The sequence below is a fragment of the Mustela nigripes genome, chromosome 1 (assembly GCF_022355385.1).
Source record: "Mustela nigripes isolate SB6536 chromosome 1, MUSNIG.SB6536, whole genome shotgun sequence".
Classification (NCBI taxonomy): Eukaryota; Metazoa; Chordata; class Mammalia; order Carnivora; family Mustelidae; genus Mustela; species Mustela nigripes.
This window is the reverse complement of record NC_081557.1, coordinates 50,803,158-50,830,136: the sequence shown is the minus strand read 5'-3', so window position 1 is coordinate 50,830,136 and position 26,979 is coordinate 50,803,158. Positions and strand designations below refer to the sequence as shown.

General features: G+C 51.4%; 3 protein-coding genes across 6 annotated transcripts in view; 2 read left to right on the top strand and 1 right to left on the bottom strand.

Moving 5' to 3' along the window:
* The window catches only part of ARRB1 (arrestin beta 1), a 74,767-nt gene extending 67,658 nt beyond the window's left edge, over positions 1 to 7,109 (top strand). For all 4 annotated transcript variants that reach the window (XM_059410968.1, XM_059410978.1, XM_059410958.1 and 1 more), the window contains one exon: positions 1,087 to 7,109. In XM_059410968.1, the coding sequence (XP_059266951.1) occupies positions 1,087 to 1,198 (112 nt within the window). In that variant the 3' untranslated portion in view covers positions 1,199 to 7,109. The remainder of the gene's footprint in view (positions 1 to 1,086) is intronic.
* Positions 7,110 to 15,669: 8,560 nt separating this feature from the next.
* Positions 15,670 to 18,769, bottom strand: TPBGL (trophoblast glycoprotein like). Its single transcript, XM_059410935.1, has one exon. It carries the CDS (start codon positions 18,507 to 18,509, stop codon positions 17,340 to 17,342), a length of 1,170 nt encoding a protein of 389 aa, XP_059266918.1. The 5' UTR covers positions 18,510 to 18,769; the 3' UTR covers positions 15,670 to 17,339.
* Positions 18,473 to 26,979, top strand: part of LOC132017478 (olfactory receptor 2AT4) — a 111,628-nt gene continuing 103,121 nt past the window's right edge. Inside the window, exons 1-2 of the mRNA XM_059399287.1 lie at positions 18,473 to 18,553; positions 26,254 to 26,341. Of these exons, the coding sequence (XP_059255270.1) occupies positions 26,280 to 26,341 (62 nt within the window). The 5' untranslated portion in view covers positions 18,473 to 18,553; positions 26,254 to 26,279. The remainder of the gene's footprint in view (positions 18,554 to 26,253; positions 26,342 to 26,979) is intronic.

The following is a 26,979-nucleotide window of genomic DNA, read 5'->3' as shown; positions in this document are numbered from 1 at the left end:
AGCTCTCACAGGGCTGATTGGGTTCGGGGGCCCTGGGTCTGGCTCTCCAGCCTTGCCTGCACCCAGCCAGTGGAATCAGGCTGTGGGGTGGGGAAGGTTTGGGGAGCTCTTGTTGCTTCTGACTCCTGAGGACAGATGCGGATTTTCCTGCTGTCAAAGGCCTTCGCCTCACCGGACAGTGGCCAGAGGGGGAGGACCTGGGCGGACTTCCTGAACCACCTCCAGAGCCAAGCAGCTTTCTCTCCAGCTCCAAATCCACCCTTTCATTGTCTCCCAGGAGATATTTGGGGGTGTGGGGTCTCAAGTCATGCCTTGAGGATGTCTCACGGGGCTGGCTGAATTCTGTGGGGTGGGGGACTTGGTGGGCTTAACTCTACATGTTACGTGATAGAACAGAACTCACTGTTCTTAGAAGCAGCCTTCGTCCCCAAAGCCCACTCAGGTGCCCCCTTTCCCCACCTACCCTTCTTCTAACCCCACAATTTAGATTTGCTACCCTCAGACCCCCTCCTATCCAAGATCACTCAGGGTAGAGTGGGCTGACAGCTCCCTGGAGAAAGGGCGTTTTGTGGCTTTCTCTTCCACCAAGCCAAGCCCACACGGTGCTGTGCAGAAACAAGAATTCTTCCTGAGGGTAGTTCTTTTGGTGGGTGGTATGGTTTCTTGGGCCGGTTCTGGGGGATTCGAAATATGCTGGTGGCCGGGTCTCTCCGGGTAGGACTAAGTTTTCCCTCTGGCCCCAGCCTAGCTACACTGCACCTTCATCCCTCTTTGATATCTCCCCCACTCCCAGATCCTTCAGAACCGGGTCACTGTCCAGTTCTGGTCACTTTCCAGGCTGGTCACTTTCCAGCCCTTAGGCATGAGAATTGAACTCATGCATCCCTCTGGGATTTCCACAACTAGCTGGAGCCCGGATGCGACCAGTCCCACTGTCTCCAGAGGGCATCTAGACATGCCAGCCTGGAAGGGCTTTCTGTCCACAGGCTGCCCCAGGGACCGGCCTCTGAGTCCCCTCTGAGCCTCTGGGGTTGCCTGCTTCCCTGCCTGGCAAACAGGCCCCATTTTCCTTGTCTTTCCCACCAGCGATGACGACATCGTGTTTGAGGACTTTGCCCGCCAGAGACTGAAAGGCATGAAGGATGACAAGGAGGAGGAAGAGGATGGTACTGGCTCGCCACAGCTCAATGACAGATAGACTGGGGCCGGCCCTTCCTCCGGGCAGCTCCAGGTCCGCGTTCATGCACTAGGATGTTTATTCGTCTTCTTCCTGTCCTTGTTACCCCTCCCCCTTGTCCTTCTAGTTCCTTCCGGGGGACGGGGGTGCCCAGCGGTCTTCCAGGTCACTGTGGTGAACCTCTGGCCTCAGGATTGGCCCCACGCCAACAGGATCACGAGGACCACCTTCCCCCGTCACCCCACTCATGGGTCACCCCTCCAGCCTCTTCTCTTTTCCTGCTGACCCCCAGGAAGGCCATCCGGGCTCTGGCCTTGGGATTTTACTTGGGATGAGGAGCAGAACAGGGAGGGTGGGGCAGAGAGCTCGAGACACGGGAGAGGATGCCTGTGGCCCCAGGTGGCTGGCGCAGCTCTGGCAGCTAAAAGATGACCACGCTGAGGGCCCCCTCTTCTGGCCATGAGAGGCACACCTGTGGATTGATTCTCAATACTTTTTACAGTCCGGACCCACCAAACACCTCTCCCCTTCCACCCCTCCGTCCTCATCCTGTGTCCCCCTGTGTCTCACAGTGACATTGGTGAAGGTTCACAGACCCCAGAAGTAGAGAAAAGCCACTGGACTGACCTTCTTACCAGCAGTTACCTAGTCTAAGGCAAGCTGTGTGAACTAGCCCAAGTCTAATTCAGTCCTCTCAGGATGTGACATCCTAGCTACCTTGTACCTTATGCGTGTGTCATATCTATACACATGCACAGAGGGAGAAGGGAGGAGTCTTCGCAAAGCACCAACAGGCCTCATAGTGAGGCCAAGCTCCTGGGGGCTTTTCCAGAAGGATGGCTCCGCGAGATGGGGGTTAGGGGCAGGAAGATGAGTATCTGCTCAATTCCCTCCTTTGTAGACTTAAGAGCAATTAGTGATCCCACAGGAAGTAAGGCTGGAGGTCCAGATGGGGCTGGGGACACTGGTCCAGTCCCCTACTACCTCCCTTCACAGCCCTCCAGGGCTGAGCTGGGCTGGCCCTGCAGGGTGGGAGAGTGTGCTTGGGGGTCATCACGCCCACAGTCAAAGGGCCTCCTGCCCCAGGAGGTGGCGTGGTCCATCAAGATGTCCTCCCCTAGAAGGAAGGGGGCTGCTGGGTAGCAAGGAACCCTTCATTTCCTTGGGGATTTAATGATCCCCCAGTAGGTCCTGGTGTCGTGGATGCCTGGTACCCACTGGCTGAGGTTGATGTGATTGGGACTTGGGACAGGGCAAGGCAGATGATGAGGCAGAAAGTGATAAAAGGTATTCGTTCTTGTCTGGTCTTTGATGCCCACTTACTGTGTGACCTTGGACAAGTTTCTTTCTCTCTCTGGGCCTCAGTTCTTCACCTAGAAGACTGAAGGGTTTGACCAGACTCTGGTCTCCAAGGGAGACCCCAACTCTGGCCTCCAAGAATTTGTAAACTTCAGAGCTTCTGGTATGATGGGTGGAACCATCCAGACCACTGACTCTGGTCAGTGGGAACTCCCAACTCTGGCCTTGAAGAATTTGTAAACCTTAGAGCTTCTGGTATGATGGGTGGAACCATCCAGACCACTGACTCTGGTCTCTCTGCCTCCAGAGATGATTCAGGGCCCCAGAATTGGCAGGGCCCTGGAGATCTCCTAGCCCATCCATTCCCATGCCCCTCTTGGGCCACTGGAGGGTCGTCTGATGTTAAGCTGTGGCCATAGCTAGCATGAGCTGCTTGGCCCTAAGGCCCAGTATTAAAGAAGACAAAGCTTAGATTTGTTTATGATAGGGCCTTGGGTACCTCACAGCTCCCTGTGGCTGCAGACCCCCTAAGGCTCACCGTATACACAAGCAAATATATTTCTTAGCAGGGTGAGGGGAATGTCTCCTCCATCCCTGCTCCCTTTTATCTGTTCCCATGCTTGCCTGGAAAAGGAGACAACAAAAATGTTATTATGGGGACTCCACCCTTTTCAGGGCAGCCCCTCCTGGGGTGGGCTGGGTAACCATTCTCCACGGCAAGAGTGCCCAGTTCACAAGCCCAGCTCAGCACCCTGGCCCTTACCCTTCTGAATCTCATGAAGTTGCAATTCTAGGGAGCCCTACCCCACGGCAGGCCAAGTCAGCTTGCAGCGGCCACAATCTTCTGGCCAGTTCTGGGGTCCTAGCTGTGGGTACCCCAGGCATCCAGCCCCTACCAGAACTTGCTGGCAGTTCGCACCTCCTTGGACCGTTGAAGAGTTGATGAAGGGCTGGAATCCATGCCAAACATATGCTCTCCTGTGTCTTCCTCTGGGAACTTTGAGGCTGGTACGAGGATTTGAGGGGATCACTCCCCTACCGACTGGCCTCTTCCTCCATCCCTCAGCTGTGCTCACAGATTTGTCACTCTGGTTTCTGGAGCTTCTTCACCTCAACATCCACACTCCCCCTTTCGGATTTGTCCATGTATGACTGATTCCCCCAGCTGCAGGAAGTACCATACTCCCATCTAGACCTTTACTCTTTGGGCCCAAGGCTGCAGAAGGGCGGCCCCTGTCCTCAGGAAGCTCATGGTCAGGTGAAAGTTCTAGGGGGAAGCAATGGGGGCCATTGGAGTCAGGGGTCCTTGGCTGCTGCTAGTCCATATAGTGCCTTGATGTGAAGTAGAAACAGTCCCCTTCGAGGTGGGTTCCGTCCATTTGAATGCTCAGCTTTGAGAATGGCGCATAGGCTGGAGTTCAGCCCCACTCGCCCCAGCTGGGTGCAACACAGGCTGGAGTGTTTCCTTGGGTCACTTCCTGAGAGAAAGACCCATATCATCTTTCAAAGCTTCTGGTTGGCTCCAGACCCCACAGTGTTGGCTCTGTGCTGACCCCAGGGCTCCGCACTGGTACCTCCCAGTGCCCCTTGTGGGTGGCATAGAGAGAGCAGTCTGGGCAGGAAGGAGAGGCCTGGCGCTGGGGGAAAATCTACAGGAGGAGGCAAGCTGGGCTCCCTCAGCTTTCCGACCACGAGAAGGGTGAAGTCCTGTGAAGAGAAGGGCTGAATTATTTGGTCAGCCTCCATAGGCATACCAGGTAGGGGGTGGGGTTGCTTCAGCTGCTTGGCTTGTCCCTGACAAGCTGGTTCCCACATGGTGCCGTGAAAAGCATGCTGGCCTGGAAGCCCACGGTGTCTCCAGCTCAGTTGTCACCAACCAGCTGAGTAGCCTTGAGCAAGTCTCTCACCCTCCTGGGCTCAGTTTCCCTAACTAGAAAATGAGACTGTAATCCCTTCCCCAGCTGATGCAAGGGATCTGAAGCCCAGAAGAGACAAGAGTCAGCTCTGTAGCTCCGAGTCACACAGGAAGATCGCTGCGGGCTGTGTCCTCCTCCCACCGGTCTTCATCTCTTGCCCCTTTCTCCCTTAGGCAGACATCAACCCGGAGGAGATGCAGTTAGCTTGGCTTTGGTGACCTAGCTGAGAGAGAAATGTGGACACTGCTCAGGAATGCCTTGCCCACATATAGTGCTCCCAGCAATCATGACAGAGAGACAAGCCATGGATATTGCGAGTGATTGGGCTTGGGCAGGGGGCATCCTGGACCCTTCCAGGCCTGGTGGACCCCCATCTCCCGTCTTTCAGATCCCACAGAGGACAGGAAGCCTTGGCTCTGATCCCAGATGAGGGAGAGCCACCCACTTCCAGGCCCAGGGAGGGCTGAACTATCATTCCATTAAAGAACCCCAAGGCTGAGGTGGAACAGAAATTGCCCTTCAAAGTAGAAGCCCTCCCCCACCCCTCCCCCCGCAATCCAGGATCGAGCACAGCTGCTGAGGCTCCTTCGTGATACCTGGAAGGGATTCGGGTCCAGGGGAAACCCAGGCCCATTTCCCTGAGAGCGGAGTCCCTGTGGACCCATTCACTTCCCATGGTTACAGCCTCTCACAAATGCAGCCTTTCCTGCCAGTGACTGGGGACTGGACATTCTCCATCCATCCCAGAGGAAGGCATTGGCCCCAATCTTGTATTATAGGGTCTCATGGGCACAGGCTTATGTTCTAATTTTTTTTTTCTTTTTAAAGTAAAAAAGGACCAAAATAGACCCTCCGACCCTCATGCATAAGGCTGTGTCGAGCAGTCTGATGGCATTTTGCCATCCTGGTCCAGGGAGGTCCATCACTTCTGTCCCCCATCCAAGGCTGAAATGGCCTACCTGTGGGGCAGGATCCCCACCTCTTCCACTCCTCTACATAGTGGCTTCAATGAGAGGCCAACAAAGGGGGAGCACCCTCCCACCCCAGCACTCTCTCCAAAAGGGAAATCAAAGCACAGGTCCCCAGGACCCATGACCTATAGACACTCTGATGCAGTGGTTTTTCAAACCAGGTGCTGTGGAACCCCTGGAGTTCCACAGAGCTTCGCCAGGGGCTGCTAACAGTGGGACAGTGGGGGTGGAGGCAAAGGCTCAGTCTCCAGCTCTCCCCAATCCCCACTTCTACCAGGACAACTCTGCTTTTATCTGTCTTGCCTCTTGAGGTTCCACCTTCAAACTTTTGAAGAAAAGCTTCTTCAAACCACCATTCTGAGGTTTGATCTTCAACCAGCAAGCACAGGTTCTCTTCCTGCTTTTCATGTTGGAATGGCTTTAGCATTCCAGTACAAGTGGCTTGTACTGGAACTTGGGTTGCAGACCCAAGTCCAAGCATTTGCTTACACAAATACACGTACTCGTTTGATGGTTTTGTAGCTCACCCATCATGGAAGCTTCCCTGGCCCGGGTTTGGTTTGGTCTTACCTTGGTATCAGCCATGCAGAGTTGGGGACAACAGAGCAAGGAAATAGGCCCAGCCCCCACCTCACGACTTCTGTCTGCACCCCACTTCCCTGGCCCAGGCCTGGCCTATGGGACACATGATGGGAGAAGGAGAAACTAGTCTCAGGTTCCTCTTTACATACAGCCAGATGGATGGATGTCTGGGTTCTCACATAAGAAAACTGAGGGAGGACATTATACAGAAGTCCCTCCATGAGGACATGACAGGGTCCCTCCAGAGACCTTTAAAGCAGCCAGTTTCCCTTGAGAAATTCTACTAGGCTTCCACTTCCACATCTGTGGATAAGCAAATATGTGGGCAACAGGAAGGTTCTGGAAGAGATGTTGGTCCTCCACCCACAGTCTCTGCCAACCTGTCCGTCTGTCCAGGCCCCCCTACCAGGGCTAGCTGAGGGGTGGCACATTGGTGAGACCCGGACTAGCCCTTGACACAGAATCCTGCCTGGGGCTCTCACTGAGAGCATTCTAGGTGAAAATGCGGGTCTCAGGGCCCAGCAGATCATGTGGCATGGGAGAAAGAGAGTTCTATGTTCAGTCTGAGTACGCTCTTAGGTATCCCACTGACCTCAGTTTCCCCAGTATGTAAGATGGGGCTTGTGCCGGGCTCTGACCACCTCGCAGATTACTGAAAAGGAAGGTCATGGGGGGTATGATAGGTGATGTCCTATGAGAGGTGGGAGCCGCACAAACTCGGGGTGTGGTCATGGCCTGCACCGCAGAGCAGCAGAGCACTTGAGGGAATGAGTATGGGATAATGCCATCTTCCCATACTCTTGTGCTTCCCAGACTCTACTCTGCTTCCCATCTCTGCTCAGCGCTAAGGTCCAGCCACAGATGCTATGGGAGATTCCTCCTCTTCCTACCGGATGGGAGCCAGCATTCAGCCTGGCTGAATGTGGATCCTGGACGCAGGGAGTGACAGGTGGCTGGGACAGGTCTCCAGGTCTGTAGCCCTTCTGTTAAGTGATTATTTTGTGACACCCTCTTTCCTGGGCCACCTGCCAGGTTTATCTGTTGTACCTGTGGCATTCCTTATTATGTCAGATAAGTTATTACAGTTTATTCAACTCTAACAGGACAAATGAACAAGAGAACCATAAATAGGAGACCATTAAAGGTCTATTGTGATAGATGCTCCACGTGCATTCATTTCTGTCTCATCAGCTTATGGCAAGACCTAGATCAGCAAATCCTGTCCCTACTGCCTCGGAATGTTGGACAGCACCCGTGACTGGGTCAGGTGTTGTCTTCCCTTCTCTGTGGCCCCAACTCCAATCTAGTCTCTGCACCCTCTCTGGAAACTAACAAAGAGATCCTCCCCTCCCCATCAGTTACCAGTCTTCTGGTCCTGGGGATGTTGCCAAAACTCTCAGACATCACTGGATCCCATGACCCCTGATTTGCTGCTCAGGTTAAAGCCATCCCATCTTCTCTTTGGCACCACCAACCACTCCAGCTGGAATCCTGCCCCAGTCTCAGCCCTGGGTCTTATTCAGTACTTATCTCCTGTTCCGTGGGTCTCCCCAAAGTCACTTTACTTTCCTATGACTTACCCAATGCCTGTTCCAAAAGAACACATGGGAAGTATGGGGATATATGTGAGGAAGATTAGAAGTTCTAAATGATAATGTGTTGCGTTAACACAAAAGGGGGATGCCAATGAATGTGAGATGGCTTTCCTGGAAAACTGATTATGTATGAAAAAGAATTTGTTTTTACATTCCTCTAAAATATGTGACTTAGATCAAAGATTGCCCTCCTGGTTGAGAAGGTAGTCTCTTTCCTCTGATGCTCCCTTTGGACCAGAGAGGGTGGTGGGAAGATGCTGACATTTGAATCAGGAGGCTTCAGCTCCGGGCTCTCATTCACCCTTCCCATATGGTCTGTATCAGTCTAGGTCCAGAGAAATAGCCTCCGCCCATATTTCAGTAGCAGGGATTTTACTGATGACACTGGCTATAATGTTGCAAGGTTAAAATGCAAGTGAGGCAAGGGACGTGAGGCGACCCAGAGATTAGGTGTAAACCAGAAACCACTACTACCCGTGAAGTGGAAGGACAGGGTGAGGAGTGACAGCCCTGAGGAAATAGGATCATTGAGGAAGGTATCTGAGGAATTCAGACCACAGGAGAAACACGTCTGTCGCTGGGGATGCTACCCAAAGCAGAGAGAGAGAGAGAATCACTCCTCTCTTTCTGCCCCCTTGATTTTAGGCCCATGCCTACTTTTGGCGGATCTGGGTGCCTCGCAATACAGAACAGAAAAGTCAGGAGATTAGATCTGAGACCTAATAGGCAAATCACCAGCTCTTCCTCAATCTTCGCACCCCCAAAGTAGAAATAGTCATATTGGCCTGGATACCACAATTGAGAAGGAGTATCCTGACATCCACACAGGACCATAAATATGGAAGAAGTATTTGTTTTTGAACCAAAACCTGATAGAACTAAATGGAGAAATACACGAATCCACAACACTCCCCTCTCAGTGATCAGTAGAGTAAGAAGACAGAAAATGAATAAAGATAGAGAAGACCTGAACATTATCAACTAACATGGCTTACTTTATCTTAATAAAATATTTCACCTTAAAATAATAAAATGTGTATCATTTTCAAGTGCACATGGAACATTCACCAAGAAAGATAATTTTGTGGGCCTAAAAATACCTTAACCAATTTAAAATAATTTAAATAATAGAAAATAGGTTTTCAGACTGTAACAGAATTGAATTAGAAATTAATAATAGAAAAGTATCTGGAAATTTTACAAATACTTGGAAATTAAGCAATCTCATTAATAAAGAAAAAAATCACATGGAAAATTAGAAAATATTCTGAATTAAATAAAAATGAAAACAAAAATAAACAAATCTGGGAGGTGCTGCTAAATTATTTCGATAGATGCAGAAATGGCTTTTGACAAAATTCAATATCCACTCTTGATTAAAAAAAGCAACAACAACCTGAAGCCTTACTGAACTTCCTTAATCTAATAACAATCTAATAACCATACTTAGTGAAACGGTGTCGTGATGGTGGCAAATGATTTTCTTTGAAGACTGGGAACAAAGCAAAGATGGTTTTTCCTAGCCCTCTTATTTAACATCCTATTAAAGGTCCTAGCCAATACAGGGAGGCAAGAAAAAGATATAAAAGGCCTACTGACTATAAAGAAAAAAATAAAATGTTCTCTATTCACAGACAACATGATTATTTATGTAGAAAAGCCCAAGAATTCTACCCCAAAAATGTTCTAGTACTAATGAATGAGGCTACATAGGTTACAGGATACATGATCAATACACAAAAATCAATTGTACTCCTGGATAGTAACATCTAAGCTTTGGAAATTGAAATTAAAAAGACAACACCAAATCAAAAGATAACACCATTTACAACAGCACCAACATGGAAATACTGAGGTACAAATGTGACAGAATATACACATAATCTCTACACACATCTTTAAAGCACAAAATGCTGGTGAAAGAAATCACCAAATTGAGACATTTACCATGTTCATGGATCGGAAGATTGAATACCTTAAGATATCGGTTCTCTCTGAACTGACTTTAGAATCAATGCAATGTGAATCAAGATTGCGTCAGGATTTTTTTTTTTTTTTTTTCAGATAGAGACAAGCTGATTCTAAAATTCATATGGAGAGGTAAAGGAACTAGAATAGCCAAGCAATTTTTTTTTAAGATTTTAATTACTTTGAGAGAGAGCGAAAGCGAGAGCGAGCGAGCGAGCATGAGCAGGGGGAGGAGCAGAGAGAGAAGGAGAAGCAGATTCCCCTCTGAGCAGGGAGCCCAAGGCGGGGCTCAATCCCAGGACCCTAGGGATCATGACCTGAGCCGGAGACAGACACCTAACCGACAGCCACCCAGGCATCCCTAGCCAAGCAATCTTTAAAAGGAAAAATAAAAGTGGGATTCTCTGCTACCTGATCTCAGGAATTATCACAAGGCCATAATAGCCAAGATAGTGTGGTAGTATAAAAAAGAATAGAGATCGACATCAGATGGGACAAAATCAAGAAATAGACCTGTATATACACCATCAATCATTTTTCCAAAAAAGTGCAAAGGCAATCCAATTGCCTTTTCAGTGAACAGTGCTGGGAGGACGTAGAGAGTGAACAATCCACACTACCGGTGGGAATGGGAAGTGTGTGGACACTTGGAAGAACAGTCTGCCAGTTCCTTGCAGATTTAAACATACTTACATAAGACTTAGCAGTTCTATTCCCCAAAGAAATGAAAAGGTATGTTCTCACAAAAACCTGTATGTGAACCTTAAAAATGGCTTTACTGTCAACAACTGGAAACAACCCAAGCGTTCTTCAGCTGGAGTGGAGGGATGAGCTATTGTACCGCTGTACCAGGGAATCCTGCTCTGTAGTAAAAGTGAGCAAACTAGCAATGCTTGCAATGATCTGAATCATAAATACATGGCGCTAAGTGAAGGAAGACAGACTTGAAAGGACACATATGTGTGATTCTACTTATATGACATCTGGAAAAGGCAAAAGGATAAGGACAGAAAACAGACCACTAGCTGCCAGTGGCTGGGTTTGAGGGAGGGTCAGCTATAAAGGGACTAATGAGAGGGATTTTGGGGGAAAGGGCAATGGAACTGTTCTGTATCTTGACTGTCAAAATCATCTGCAAGCCCAAAAGAGTGGATTTTACTTTATGCAAATATGTGTCTCAATAAAAAAGCAAAAAGCAAAAAAAAAAAAAAAATAAAATAAAATAAAAAAGAAAAAAGAAAAAGAAAAAGGAGGGGAGGACAAAAAAGTAAACAATTTATTATTATCATTATTATTTTTTAAATGTTATTTGGCAGAGATAGAGAGAGATAGCATGAGTAGGGGGAACAGCAGGCAGAGGGAGAAAGAAGCAGGCTCCCCGCTGAACAAGAAGCCTGATGTGGGACTCGATCCCAGGACACCTGGATCATGATCTGAGTCAAAGTCAGCCGCTTAACCGACTGAGCCACCCAGGCATCCCCAAAGTAAACAGCTTATATCACAGAATGCAAACAATATTTACTAGGCACGTGCCCTTTGCTGCAGTTTATGCTGGACCCTGAAAACATAAAGATAAATAAGATAATCTCTTTCAGGAGCTCACGGATTCACAGGAGGATAAGACATGACAACAAAGGTTTGGAATTGCTGCTGAGGGTTACTGGAGATAGGGTTGACATGTATTCACGGCATGCCATGAGAACACTAAGGAGGGGTCATCATGTTTAGCTGGGGTGAGTGAGATGGGGAATCAGGCAGCCTTCTTAGGGGAGGAATTGCTTCAACTGAGTTTTGAAGGCTGAGAAGGAGTTAGGCAGGTGAAGGAAGGCTATGGACATTGGCCAGAACTGACCTCCCATCCAATATTTGGATATTCAGTCTCAGCACTTTTGCACCCACTGTTTCTTCTGCACAGCCTGATAGCTCCTATGGAGCTTCCCAGCTTACAGGGAAAGCCACTTTCTCAGAAGGGTCTGCCTGACTACCCTGGTATCAGGGTAGTCCTTGACTATCCTTCCCCATCGCTCTTCTATCACTCTGTTTATTTCCCTCATAAGAAGTGTCTTGCTTGCTTAAGCCCTTGCTGAGCACGTGGGCTCTGGGTTCTAAATCCAATATGACCTTGTGCAAATCATTCGCATTTATGTGCCTTGACTTCTCCATTTCTAAGTAGGAATAATAACTACTTCGCAGAATTGTCATCAGGCTAAAATGGGTTAATATATCTAAAGTGCCTAGAACAACTCCCAGCTTCTTCCCAGTACAGTGCTTAGCACATAGTAGGCACTTTATAAAATACTTGTTGGACAGATTGTGGCTAAATGAAAGAAGGAACTTTCCCACGTCCACCAGCAAATGATGCATGTATGCAAGAAAAATTAAAACTGGTTCTGCCCTGACACAAATTGGCCAACAGATGTCGCTGCGGCTCTCTGGGTAAAGGAACCAAGACCTGTGACAGGCTGAGATACGTTACCCGGATAGGATACCAGACAAGTATTTCAAATGGAGGGCCCCAAAGTTGTAACCACACTGAAAAGCCAAGGTTGAGAAGCTAAGGCTGAATTATGTTGTACACGGTAACATATTCTATAGCTGCATTTTCTTTCTGTTTTCTCACTTTTATCAAATAGTGACAAGGAGCTGACCACGCAGGCATCTTATATAACCACAACCTCAGTTGGATGAGGTGGGAGTTTATGAGAGTCAAAGGGAGTGAGCTCAGATCTGAGTGCAGCAGAGGGAGGCCACAAGCCCTGTGTGATGTGGATCTCTGTGGGGCAGGGACAGTGCTGGTAAATCTTCTGTGCCCCAGGACTGGGGGTCACCAAAAGGGAGCCCAGCCCCCAAGGGGAACTTCTCATCTGGTGTGGACAATGGGACAGAGAACTGATCTATACAAATAAAGGTCTGGGGGGGGGGGAACAGTGATTGGAAGAAAGGTGAGGTTAGGACAGCAGAGGGGACTCAAGTTGTCCTGAAGCTCTCTGCATAAGGAAGGCATAGTAGGCAGAGAGTGCTATGTGAGCAAAGGCACACAGGGCCTGGAATCACTGGGCTTGGGTACTTAAATCGGAGTCATTTGCTGTAGCTGGAGAACGGCATTCAAGAAGGTGTTCAGCATGGCTGGAGGATAAGGTCAAGGATTGGGAGTGTATTATTATTAGTGTTGGTAGACTAGCAAGTCTAGCAGTCTAGCACTTTCTCTTTTCCCCTCCAGTCTTGTCAAAAGTCACTGGAGTCCCAGGCCCACCAGCCTCGTACAGTCCTGAATTGTTCTTGTCCCAATTTAACTCTTAATAGTGGCCGCTTTCACTCTCTGAAGTTTCCTGGACTGTTTGGTCCCCTTATTTAGGGGCCACATGTGCTTCCATTATTATAGTGACCTCGTCTTTACTGGGGACAGCTGCAGGATCTGGCCCATCTCATCGGGTGCTCAGCAGAAAGTAGAGGCTCAGGAAGAAGGAGTTTTATATCTGGGGACCATGGAGCTTGGGGTACCAGAGCAAAGCCCTCTCTCCTCTCAGGGAGGGATAGAGATGCCCCTCCCCTGGGGAAGGATGCCCATCAGGGTTTTTGCCCATAAGAGGTTGAGGGAGGTTTCCGAGGCCTGCTGGGAGCCACTGATGGAGGCTGAGAGTCCTCCACAGCCCTCTGTTAGCTGGCTTCCTCCTCCCACAGCCCCCTGTCTCCTGGCCACCACAGGTGTGGGCCTGGCTGCAGGTGGCAATGACAGAGGGGTGGAGATGGAGGAGATCAGACTTCCAGCAGCACTAGCAGCATTGGGGTAGATGGGGAGGCTGGTCATTCGGTGAGGCTTGGGTGTTGCTGAGAGTGGCTGGAGTGGTGGGTGACATCAGAATATCAGGGCAGGGCCAGCCAGACCCCTCCATATCACACTTTCCTTTCTCTTTTGGGCTCCTAAAATAGCCACTACACTTGTCCCCCTCCCTTCTGGGCTCCCATGGGCATGGCTTTGTCTGACTTCTCTGTCTTCAGTGCCCAGCATGAGGTCTGGCATAAAAAGGATGGACAGAAGGAAGCAAAAGTAAGAGGCACTGGGCAGCTCTCCTGCTTCTCATATTCCAAGTCTCCACTTCCCTGAGTTCTCCTCCAAGGGCAGAGGTCCCTCTAGAGCCTCCCAGTGAAGGTGGGGAGCACAGATCCATCTCAGACACACACCTCCACCTACTGAACCCCAGCCACTGGTGGTCTTCCCTGTTCTCAGACTACCAAGATCTTCCTGCCTCCAGGGCTTTGCACAGAGTGGATACCGCTGATCCCTCTGTTCAGAATCCTACTCATCTTTCAAAACTCTGCTCACGAGGAGCTTCCTCTAAGTAGAAGTCTCTCTAGGCTGGGTCAGAGGCCCTTACTCTAAGCTCTTTTTCCCGGGACTTCTTTTCTCTAGACTGTGATTAAATATGACTCTCCCATAAGATGGGACCGGGGAGGGAGACAAATCATAAGAGACTCTTAATCTCTGGAAACAAACTGAGGGTTGTGGGGGGTGGGGGGAGGGATGGGATGGCTCGGTGATGGACACTGGGGAGGATAGGTGCTATGGTGAGTGCTGTGAATTGTGTAAGACTGATAATTCACACACCTGTACCCCTGGGGCAAATAATACATTATATGTTAAGAAAATTTTTTAAAAAGTAAATAAAAGTATATGATTCTCCCTGGGTCATCAGCTTCTCTAGAACTGACAAAGTTGTAGTCAGTAGAGGAGGAATGGCTGGCTGGATTTGCAAAGGAAGCAAGACTGGGGACCCAAGGGCCCTACTGAGTCCCATCAGACTAAAGTCACTGATGGATTTACAAAAAGGGTGGCACCCCAAAAAGGACATTTAATGGGAATTGGTGAATGGCACTAAGGTGAAATATCAACTGGCATACCCTAGGCACTCAATTAGTTGATTTTTGACAACTATTGATTTGGTACTTAGCTTAGCAGCAGCTTTCCTATAAAACCCTCAAAAATTTTTGCTGACAACGAACCCATAGCGAACACCATGTTTTATTTGCCAAGACCTACTGTAGTCTCAGGCTACATTACGAGGGCATGTCTTTGGAACTGGGGAGGTAACCTGTTAGACACACAGGTCTCTAACCTGTGTTAGAGATAGCCTTCCATTTTGTCCTGGAGAACCCGGAGAAGGTCATTCCGAAGGTCATTCACAGGTGGGATTGCTTCAAGGGAATTTGAGCCCTTCTCACGAGGAATAACTGGGAGTCTCCAACTCTGTGAGGAGCAGTGCTGGGTGAGGTATACTTCTGGGCCCAAGGCATAGCTGGGGCTGTCAGGGAATTCCAGGCAGACGCCCCTGGCAATGAAAGGGATGTTCCCAGGAGGGGAGGAAGTGTACCTCTCATCAAGAGAGGGTGCCCCTTATTGAGAGGGTTTAGGAGGCTTCCTACATTATCTCTGAGGTCCTTTCCAGTGTCTAAAAGGCACAAATTCTAGCATTATGTGGCTCTAAGATGCATAAGTGCCAGAATACTAGCCTTCTGCCATGAGGTTCTAGGGGTCTGAGAAACTGAATGTGAGATGATCCAGTCTGGGGCCCCTGGGGCAGGAAATAAACCTCTTACCATGGCCCTGATGGCCCAGAACTCACCTGTCTCCTCGATCCCCGTATCTCAAGGGGTCATTTTATCCATACCCACCCCCTCTCAGCCTCTCACATACCCGAGGTGCAGTCTGTAGTCCTCTCCCCAGGACAGCATAGCATGACACAAGTTATAAGGGAGTGTCAGATAATTCATCAGAGGGGATGACACCAAAGCACTAAATAATGATCCCTCCTTTCCTGCCTGAATTAACTGCCTCTGATTCTCTGTAGCTGGATTTCCTCCCTGATGGCCTCATCTGACGCTAATTAATGTTTCCAGTCCAATGGCACCTCCCCCGTGCCTCCAGTCCAACCTCACCTCCTCCACCCCCACCGCAGTGATGAGGAGTGACAGGGTAGAAGGATGTAGAGGAAGTGCAGGATGTCACCCTGGCTATGGAAAGCCCCCTCTCAGAGGATAAAAGGCAGGCTGCTTTGGAGAGCGATGGAATCCCAGTGGGAAGTCCCTCTGTGAGTCTCCCCTCAATCCTGCTACACGCAGTCAGAGCCTTTTTCTTCTCCCATACGCCAGGAGAAGATACCAAAAGGTGACTGCCTCACCTCAGGGAGGTCCCAAATGCTCTACCAAGTGTCCCCTCCCACCTCCTTCAACACCCCAAGATCAGCAGGAATGACATGGCACCACTTACAAGGGTAGAGTATCCGAGATTATTGTAGACTTTATAGAAAACTGCCCAAGGGAGATCCAGATGTCTTGGGAGGGGATGGGAAGGCAGGCCTCAAGCCAGTATATTGGGGAGGGGGAACTTCCTGTGTGCAGAGGCAGCACAGGCCAGCCATTCTGCCTGACCTAGGGAATGGGAGTCGGGAGGGGGCAGCCTCCTCCCCACTCACCAATTGTGCTTTGGGATCATGCAGAAGGCAGGGCACTGAGGCTCTGACCTTAAACAGGAGGGCTTGTGCCTGAGACAAGAGATGAGGCCCCTCACCTCTTCTAAAAGGCATGGGGGGGGGCATGGCAGCAAGGGATCTCCACAGGAGGAGAATTACAGGGGTGGGAAAGAGCTTGCAGGCAGCAGCACCCAGCCCTTCAGAGCCTTCACCCTTACCCCTCTCTGAGGCCACGATATATGGGTGATCCTGGTTCTGAGGCCCAACCAACTGCTTTGAACCCCTAGGACTCTCAACTCCTCCAAGGGGATCTGCCAGTATGGTTGGGGGATGCTTGGCCTCGGGACCTGTCTTGCAGGCCTGGAGAGCTCCTCCCAGGAGGAAAGAGGAGGTGGGCACCCCAGGAATGGATTCCTCACTGGACCCTGCCCCAGTGAATGCAAGCAATGGGTGTGTGTGGGGGGGGGTGGTTAGAGAGTCTAAGACTTGGGCAGGGGAATTAAACTCTGATCAAGGTGAAGAGCTGAGAGTCTTGAGATTAGGGACAAGCACTGAGTATTGGGGGATCAGAGCCCCAGTGAGAAAGGCTGAGGATCTGTTCCATACTAAGGCTATAATAGGGTGTGACTATCCCTGGGATGGGAGACAGATGGAGCTGAGCCCCAAGCCTGGGTCAAGAAAGGGAAGAGCCTGAGCCAGAGCTGCAGTGCTGGGGATAGTATGAAATATAACCCCAGACTGGGGGAGGGTGCCCGACCCTCAGAACCCTGGGATGTGGGTGTCTGGACAATGGGAAAGCTCAGAGCTCCGGGATGAGAAAAAAGGCTCAAAGCCCACAAAAGCCTTCAGAAGGGTGCTTCCAAGACCAGAATGGGATGAGAGGGTCCCCAAGGCCTGGGAAGGGAATTGAGGTCTCCAAGCTGGAGATGGGTGTCAGTGATGTCTAAGGTGATGCTTCCCAGAGAGGTCAGGCCTCAAAGCATAGGGTGGTGGGAGGCAGTCCCGGGGCTTTCGGATGGTAGGACAAAGTTTCCTGGCCAAGTCTCTCGAGGGGGAGGGTGCTTCTGAGGGTTCGGGAAGGATGTGTCCGAGCCTGAGATGGGCAGATAGGGTTTCTGGAATCAGCAAGGGTGTCTCTTGATCCTTGATGGTGAGAGCTCTCAGAGGTTGGGGAGGAGGGATACAGCTTGGGGCCTCCGGATGGGGGTGGGGTGGGGGAATGCCATAATCCAAAGGTCTCAGGCTGGTCAGGAGCAAGTCTGAATGCCCCCAACTCGCGGGCGTCTCACCCATGATTCAGGCCAGGCAATCCCAGTAAAGTCATCAGCTGGCAGGGACAGCCGTCAACCCCAGAGGGGCAACCCTCAGAGGCCCGAGCCCGGCGAGGTGGCGCGGGACCCAGCGGGGGCGGCCGGGGCGGGCGCTCGGCGCGGGTCGGCATCCTGCTCATAGCGGTAGTGGTAGCCCTCCATCTGGTCCCGGCAGGCCTCGCGCAAGTTGCGCATCCAGCGCTGGATGCCGCGGCGGTTCAGGTAGAGCACCATGAGGAAGATGAGGCCGATGAGCGCCAGCACCAGCCCAAAGAAGACGTAGGAGGCTTCAAGCTCCGGGCCGGCGAGGTCCACTTCTTCCCCGCGACTGTCCGCGTCGCCGTCGGCGCAGCGCAGCCGCGCCTCATCCAGGTCCAGGAAAGGCCGGTCCTGCAGCGCCCGCGGGGCGGCGCAACGGAGGCGCCGGGAGTCGGGTACGCGCTCCGTGGCGTTGCGCAGCCAAGCCAGCAGGGGGCGCGCGGCACAGCCGCAGCGCAAGGGGTTGTCCGCGAGCAGCAAGCGCGGCGCGGGGAGGCCGCCATCGCGCTCGAGCGCGCGCAGCTCGTCGGGGCCCAGGCCCGCCAGGGCGTTGAGGCGCGCGTCCAGCTGCTCCAGGCGCGGCAGATGCAGCGCGGCGGCCGGCAGGCGGCCCAGCGCGTTGCCCGCCAGGCCCAGGAGGCGCAGCTCGTCCAGCGGGGCGAGCGCGGCGTCCAGCGCGGCTAGCAGCGTGGGGCCGCCTCGCGACAGCGCGTGGTTGAGCTGCAGGGAGCGCAGCGCGGGCAGCCCGCGGAAGGCGCCGCCGCCCAGGGCGCGCAACGGGTTGTGGCTCAGATCGAGAGCCGTCAGGCTGGGCAGCCCGTCGAAGGCGCCGTCCTCCACCACCTCGATGTTGTTGTGCGTGAGGCGCAGCGCGCTCAGGAGCGGCAGGCGCACACCGCCCGCCGCCGCCTCCTCCCCGTCAGCGTCCCCGCCGGCGAAGGCGGCCGCGCGCAGCACCGTCAGGTTGGCCCCTACGATGGTGAGGTTGCGCGCGTCGGGAGGCACGTCCCGCGGCGGCTGCCGGAGCTCCGCGCCCGACGCGCAGCGCAACAGCAGCTTGGGGCCGCCGAAGCAGTAGCACTGAAAGGGACAGGGTGCGGCGGGCCGGCTCAGCGCCGCCGCCACCAGCAGCAGCCCCGGCAGGAGCGGCCCCCTTTGCTCCGGCTGTCCCGCGCGCGGGGCCATCGCAGCTGCCCCCGCATCCAGCGCCCGGGCCGCCGCGCTCACCAGTGAGTTCGGAGGGCCTTGGGGGCGGGGAGGGGGGCGGGCGGGGCAAGTCCTTGACCCGGAGCGGCTGGCGGTCGCGGTCGGTCCGTCCGCTGGCTCTAAAGTCCGAGGAGCCTTCACTTTCCTGGCTGGGGCGAGAGGGGTCAGTCGGGGAGCGGAGCCCCCCGCCCCCGGTGCCCTCCTCGCCCTGCGCGCTGGCCTCCGACTTCCGCGGCCGTTCCGGGCTCCAAGCCGAATGGGCAGGGTTTGTCTCCCCCCAACCCCCCCGCCCTCCCAACCTCCCAGCCTCCCGGCCTCCTCCTCCTCCCCTCAAAGGAGTCTCCGCGCCCTCCTCGCCAAGAGGCGGGGTGGGAGGCTCCCGAGAATCAGGGCTATCGGCCGCTGCGCTTTCTCTTCCCCCCTCTCCCGCTCCGGGGCTGCTGAGAAGTTTGGCGCTCCCAGGCTCTGACTTGCTTTTACCCTCATCTCCCCCATTCCGCACCCCCCCCCCATCGTTTAAGCTGGTTCCTTCCTCCTCCCTCTAGGGCACGTGTGGGGCGGGGCCGAGCGGGGGAGAGCTGGCAGGTGGGTCAGCACCACAGAGCAAGAACTGGGGGGAGGACCTAAGGGTTCCCCCTACAAGCACAGGCAAGGATGAGGGGTGGGCTAAGAAAGTTATTCATCTTTCAGCCTCTTCCTGATCTGTGTGACCAAGGAGAGGGCTGTGCTAGCAGAGACTGGAAAATCCCCAGCCCTGGTCCCCCCCTCAGCAACCCCAGTTACATTAGGCCTGGCTGGGTCACCACTCTTGCAAGTCCTGTGGGACCAGCGTTTTCTCGACCCCATCCGTCCACCACTCAGGGAAGAAAGCAACAACCCCTCCCCACGCCCTCCACTCCCCTCCAACTCACGGGCTGCTCTGCTGGGAGTTCTTCCATCTGGTTTCCTCCACCAGGCTGGACTCCTCCCCCAGGCACTCTCCTAGGCCCTAGGACCTGGTGGGTGTGGTGATTCAGCTCTTTGCCGTCCTCTCCCTACTCCAGCACCTGGGCACCCCATTAGCTTGTTCCACCCGGTATCAGGCCCCTGGGGTTGTTGGACTGCTCCTCCTCCCCTCCAGGGTATCCCACCTGTAAATGCTAAAAGGGTGGGAGGGTTTGGAGCTCTAGAGATTTGGCGAAGCTAACAGATTTTGCAGCATTGAGTTGGGGGGGGTGGTCCCAGAGGGGGCCAGGGCCTGAGCTGTTTAAAGGTTTGTTTTGTTCTGGATTTTTTTTTTTTTTCCAGAACTGGGAAGCTCCAGACTTGATTTAAAGAGATATGCTCCTGAGAAGGGAGCACTCCTGGTCTTGGCATGAATTATTCAGGCTGGAGAGGCTGACACTTGATCCACAGGCCATTCTGCTATCAGCAGAGCTGGTAGGGATAGAGGCTCCCCCCTCTCACCGCCCCCCCCCCCATAGCAATCAGTCAGTCTTTCTCCTGAATTAGGGACAATTGTTGGGTTGACTTCTTCCCTGAGGTTATATTTAACAGATTGACCAAGAGATCAATACCACTTAAGGAGAAGAGGCAGACCCTGTGGTGGCCTGGGCCCCAGGCGAAGACCAACCTCACAGGCCAGATCTGTTGATGCTGGGTGAGGGGTAGGGGCTCCTCTCCCCCTTCCTTCTCTCTCCCCATCCCTGTCATCACTCCCGGGTATTGGCAGATGAAAACTGTATTTGCTTCTGCAGGATTGGATGTGTCTACAAAGGTGTACACGTAGGTTGTACACGCACACACGTGCCTGTATATGTGGAGGCATGTGTGACACATAAACAGTTCAAGATGCATCCATATATGAGGAAACACAGACTCCCGCTTCCTTGGATGTGCATACACGTGCATGGGCCAGTGGGTACAGGCCCACACAGGGTTGTAGGCAGGCTCAGATATGCTTCATACAGGTATATGCAGGCTCGTTCATACAGGTGCACATGTTAACACAGATTTGAGTCCATCCTGGTATGTGTCTATACACTCTTAAGCATGTAAATACTTGAACATTTGTATTTCTGGGACCATGTAGGTTCCTGGGGACATTCCCAGAGCGGCAAGCTTACAGATGCATGCATGCAAGCATGTGCATCCAGGGACTAAACGACATACTCTGAGCCCATTCCTGACCTCCACTATGCCCTTGGTCTGTATAAGTAACAGGCTGAGCTACCTTTGCTCATATGGACGCAGGTGCTCAGACAGCCCCTCGGGCTGTGCCCTCAGCTATTGTGCTCTCCTGAGCCCTGGCCCAAGTCAGCTCCAAGCCCCAGCTCTGACATCTCCCTGGTGAGAGGCAACGGCTCCTTTTCCCTGTTGTTCCAGCAAAGGGACTAGCACGAGCGAGTGTGCAGTAAGTTCTTGTAGAAAGATGGATGGATGGATGGACGGACGAATGAATGGAAAGGTCTCTGCTTTCCTCTGCCACTGCGTAGAGCCCCTTCTGCTTTCAGCCTCCGGAGAATCAACAGACCAGCTGCCAAGGCCAGAGTCCCCTCTCCAGGGCCCCTTGTTGGCTGGTTCCTGGTGGGCTAATGGCCTCCTTGGGAAAGTGCCTCAGGGCAGCAGGCAGCCTTGATTGGTGGGTACTAAATGAGATCAGGCATGTTCAGGGTGGTATGGCCATAAACTGACTGGGGGGTACTAGACATCTCAATTGGAGAAAGGAGGTGCAGAGAGAACCTAGAACCATCAGGTACCAGAGAATAAGGCAGGGACTGTGTTTTATAAGTGGGGAGTCTGAAGCCAGAGGGCCAGGGAATTGCCTCAAAGCCAGCGGCTATCAGGGCTTAGCCTAGCCCCAGGCTCCTTGCCCAAGGCGTTTTCCAAGATAGTAGTTGCATCTGAGAAGGGCCAATGCACCAGGAAATCTCATCCTGACCCCAGGAAGCTGAACCCAGCAACAGATGCCAGGGTGAATGTGATGTGACATTGGACCTCTCTCCACCTCTGGGATGTCGACTTCTACTTCTGGAAAGTAGATGGGCTTCTGAAATCCTATCCTTCCTAATCTTCTCAAGGCCATCGTGACAAAGTAAATGGAAAGTGCTTTGAAACAAGAAAGGCCATATCATCTAGGGTCTGGGGGCCTTTACCATATGACTGGATGAGGCATTAAGCTTTTCTGGGACAAATTAGCTCCCATGTCATTTTGCCCTGTTCCGTCTTCCTCCCCCAGCATAGCAAGTTCATGGTAGATGGTACAAGGAATGAGTCTCTACTTGCTCTCCCTGTGAATGCCTCTTCCCAGCCTCCCTGCCCTCCCCTCTTCATGGAGCTGTTCCCCTAATCTGTTCAGGTTCTCCTGGAACGAAGTCTGCAAGCCATTTAGGGGTTTCTGTTCTCTGGAGAAACTTCCCTCAATCTTGTCAGTATTCTGTATGCAGTAGATGTTCAATAAATGTACGTCTAATTCTGTCTGGGGCTGTGTTCATTCTCTGATGCATCCAGTGGAAGTATCTTTGCTCAGTTTGTTTGCCCCGCTTGGGGTTCTTTCTCCCCTTGACTGTTTCTTCAGCCCAGCCCACTGATCCTCAGGGCTTGGCTTGAGGAAGCTTTCATGGCTGTCCCTTTCAGGAAGCTTTCATGGCTCCTTCTTTCTCCTTTGAATTTCACTCAGCAACCAGAGGGCTGGAACTCCTCTGACCCCTCTAACTGTCAGCACCTGGGACTCAGGGCTGGCTGCTCTCCTGTGTCGTTAGCCCAGAGCTCAGCATGGAGAGGGTATCAGGGAACATTTATTGGATGAGATAACGTTTTAAAAATCTCTGGCTTGCTCCTCTCATCTCTATGAGGCAGACTAGGTGAGGAGCTCCTGTCTATACTTTATACCAGGAGGCAGGCTCCCAGAAAGGTGAAGTGCTTTCCTCAAGGTTGCACAACTGAGTGAGACTCAATCCTGACAGTAGCTCGGGTTTCCTGCTCATCTTCTATGCTGGAGCCCTCCCCATTCTAGGTTCTCTCTCTCTGGAGAGTGTGGCTGGGTCAGGCCCCAGGGAACCCTGTGCGCACAGAGCTCAGGGCCTCAGGGCTGCCTTAGTATTCAGCAAACTAGTCACCCCAGCCCACCTAAGCAGAGTGATTGTCCTTTGCTGGGTTGAGAATCACCCCCATGTCAACTACACTAGACCCTGTTTTTCATTTGTTTGTTTGGTTTGTTTTGTTTTTCAGAGAGAGCACATGCTTACAAGCTGGGTGGGGGAGGGCAGAGAGAGAGAGAGAATCCTAAGCAGGCTCCATCCTCAGTGTGGACACAGGGCTCTGTCATGACCCTTAGATTGTGACCTGAGCTGAAATCAGCTTAACTGATTGAAACACCCAGATGCCCCTGAAGCCCAATTCTTGAATTTATTACCCTTCCTAGGATCTAGAGCCCCTCTCTGAGCTTTCCAAGGTACTGCCCCTCCCCTAACTCCAGCTCCTTTATTGGGGTCCTTTTCTCTCCACAAAGGCCCTGCTTTCCATAAGGTCCACTGAGCATTGATAGGGAGCCTGCAGAGGTCTGACAAGTTCCCTGGGGCCCCCCACCAGGGATCCCCTTCCCTATCTGCCTCCAGCTCCAACTTGTCCATCAGAGGTGCCTCAGTGTTCCTCAAGTCCTTAAGCAAATCTGCTCTCCCAGATCTGTTTCCTGTCTGCAAAGACGTTAAACTGTGTAGACAGGATGATCTTGGAAGGCTTTTGGTCCTGTGCCCCTTGGCCTTTTAGGGATGGGGATCATGGAGGGGAAGGTAATACTGTGATTTGTTCCAATTGGTGCCCCCACCTCAATATACTATTACCTTGAACTTGGCCCCCCCACCCCGACTAAAGTGTTGGTAGCATAGTCTGGTGGGGGAGGAGGGTCCTTCTGTCAATAGCAGCCTGTGATATCCAGGGTCCCTTTATCTTGGCAGACTCCCTTTCCCTCTGACCCCCTCTTCCAATGAGGCAAGTGGAGGAGCAGCTGGACAGGGCTGACATGATGAAGCTCAGTCATTAGGTAGTGGGGGAGGCCCCAGGTTCTCTCCTCTAGTGTAGCTTCTGCACTGGCAGCGAGGGGAAGACTCCACCACAGGTGTTGCTGCTCCCATTTCTCACTTCCCCTTCCCCCCTGCTGCACCGAACATGAGACTCAGGAAAATCCATAGACCCAAGATTCATTTTCTCCATTGAGTCAGCAGAGGCCACACTCTGCTTCTGAGGGGCCAGCAACTGGCTTTTAAATAACTCTCTGATATTTAATACCCTCCTCCACTCTGCAGCCTGGGCCTCTCGGGGAAAGGCTAGAATAAATGAGCTGGATGAGTCCTCTGAAAGTCGTAAGTGCTCCTGCCTCCACTTCAACCCACCCTCCCCCACCCAGACTCCCAGGCCATTGGGAAAAACCTGATTGCTTATTAGTTTTGCACTGTGCCTTACGGTTTCTAAGTGGTGTCCCAGTCTGGGTCTCTCATCTCCCGGTTAGAATCGAAACCTGAAGTTTAGAGAAGGGAAGTGACCCCATCTCATTTTTGGTCTTGGTCTACTAGTTGCTGGCTCTGTGACTGTGAGCAGGTTCATGTCCTAGTCTGGGCTTCTAATTCCTTAACTGTGCTACAAGATGGTTCAGCTGGCGGGTTGTGGCTGGTTCCTCTAGCTATAAAGTTTTCATGGGTTGCTGCCTTGATCTAGGTCCTCTCTCATGCAGCTACTTTTCAACTCCACATTCCTCTTCTTGGGGAAGCTGAAGGTAGAGGAGACTGAGGCTCAAGGCCAGGCAGGGTTTGGCTCCAGGGTTCCAGTGTAAACTCAGTTGAGTCTGGGGCAAGAGTTGATGGGGGAAAAGGGAAGGAGCAGCATTGGGGAATTTTCCTCTCCTCCCCTTCCCTCCCTTCCAGTCTCCTTCCCTTCCTTCGTCCTTTCTTCTGCAAGTAGAGAATTAGAGGTCAGGACAGATCAAGGGCAATAACCTATTTAAATTTTGGTTTCCTTGAAAGGGTCTTTGCAGCTGTAGATGCAGTTTGAGGAGGTGGGATTAAAACTCTAAGCTGCACCAGGTTCAGGGTCCTGATAATGGACGTTGGTGGGCCCCATTCTCCTGGCTTTACCACTGTTCTTGTCTTTCAGAAAATCGGAGTTGACATCTCTGTTGGTTGTAAGAGAACATTGGGAGGTTAAGAGTGATGCTTGGGGCTACCCCAAATTCATGATGGAACAGGGCCTATATTTTAGGTTTTCTGATTCCCAATTTGGTGCTCATCCCACCATCCTGCTGCACGCAGGAATTTGGGGGCTGAGGGATGGGAACAGGAGAGGCAGGTGGGTTCTTGCTTAGGTCTGGGAGAAACCTTAAGATTTTTTTTTTTTAATTTGACAGAGATCACAAGTAGGCAGAGAGGCAGGCAGAGAGAGAGAGGAGGAAGCAGGCTCTACACTGAGCAGAGAGCCCGATGCAGGGCTCGATCCCAGGACCCTGAGATCATGACCTGAGCTGAAGGCAGAGGCTTTAACCCACTGAGCCACTCAAGTGCCCCAGATCTGGGAGTAACCTTAGTTTGCTTGACTTCCTTAGTATACTCTTGTTGAGTCTTCATGATCCTCCTCAGCCTTCTACTCCTAGAATTACAGAATCTTGGAATCTAAACATTGAATTATAAGAACCACAGAGTTGGAAGGCCATAGAACCATGGTCTGTTTAAATAAGAACGTAAGACTCTTAGAGTGGTAAATGAACCACTTAGAATTTGTGGAAGGTTGTTATATTAGCTCCCCCAATGAATCCTGTGCATTTGCATGTATACTTTTGGGTTGTTCCTTCCCATACTGACTGACTGGTTTGGCCAAATGAATTCCTTTGACTCATGAAACATCTGCAAATGTCATGCAAGCAAAGGATTTAAAAGTGCTTGTGCATTGGGGGTTCCCTCTTTTTGTTCCCCTGAGATCTCCATGTGTAGAAACCCAAACAAGCTTCTTAGAGGAAGAAACCAGAAGTGAGCCATCCCAGCTGAAACCCTCTAGATCAACCAACTCTTAGGGGAACTTCTAGGTGATGTCAGCTGCCTGAGTGACCCCAGAAAAGATCAGGAGAACTATTCAGCTGACCCAAGCTTAAAATTGCTGACTCACAGAATTGTGAATAAAATGGTTGGTGTTTTAAGTCATTAAGTTTGGAGGGGATGTGATTTGTTAGACAGCAGTAGACTCAGAGGCTTAGAGTTAGAATTGTTCTAATTAGTCATAGTTTCCATATACCCTTATGAGCATGAATCTTGGTTCTTGGGACCAGAGACTGAATCATTGATGTAGTTAGTACTTGAGGAATAGAGGGCCCTTACTTTTTTAACTCCCACTCAGTGCTACAAGCTCTTTTACAGACTGATTGCTAGACCACTTGATTCACTCACCTTCTTCCAACCTGGAACCCTCCCCCACCCACAGCATCCTTTATTCTTTGGCATTTTGTCCATTCTGTCACAAGGTCATCTTGCCCCATTCCTCAGCTGGCTTTTCATTCCCTTCCTTCCACTTTAGGAAGGCTTCCCATGGTGATCTGCTTGTTTTGGTCTTGGGAGCTAAATGTTGATGTGGGGATAACTTGTCTTGGTATTAATCCCAGTTCCTGGCACTATACCTGGCACGATACCTGGCACAGAGTGTGGGTTAATGAACATAAACTGAAGAAAACTACCACCACCATCAAACAACTAATTTTTTCCTGCAGGTACCACAGGGCTCCTGGAACTGTCCATGGTGCTGAATGTCTTTTTCCTTCTTGCCACGGTCTGCCTCAGAATGGCTACTTCCAAAAGGTAGGAATCATTTCTATGTCCTAGAATTAAACCTCTCAATCAATGCCTCAACTTCTCCTTCCCTTCCTCTTCCTCATTCTGTCATCCTCTCCTTCCTTCCTCTCTCTGCATCTCCCATTTCTACCTTCCTGCAGCCCCCCTAATCACTTATACAGATCTTTAGCCTGGTACATTTAAAGAAAGCTAATATGTGGCGATATACACTAATTAGGATTAGGTTCAGGGGTATGCATCAGAATGTCTTGAACAACAGTCTCTTAAATGATAAAAAATAGAACTTCATTTTTTCATTAAAAAATAGAAATGTAGCAGTTTAGAATCTGAATGGTTTCTCCACAGTCATGAGAAACCAATACTCCTTCCCACCTCCTACTCTGCCTTCCCTAGAAACTTGCCTCTGGAGTGTGGTCCTCATTCTTTGGTACAGAATGGCTGCTAGAGCACCACCCATCACATCAGATTGCAGATGGAGACAAAAGATAAATAAGGGTTCTACTTTCCATAATTTTATTCAGTACTTTCACCTAACTAACTTCAAAGAACATGGCAAATAATAGTCTTTGAACTGGGAGGTGATGTGCCCAGCAAAAAGTTGTAGTCCTTATTATTAAGAAAGAAGGAGAAATAGCTACTGAAAA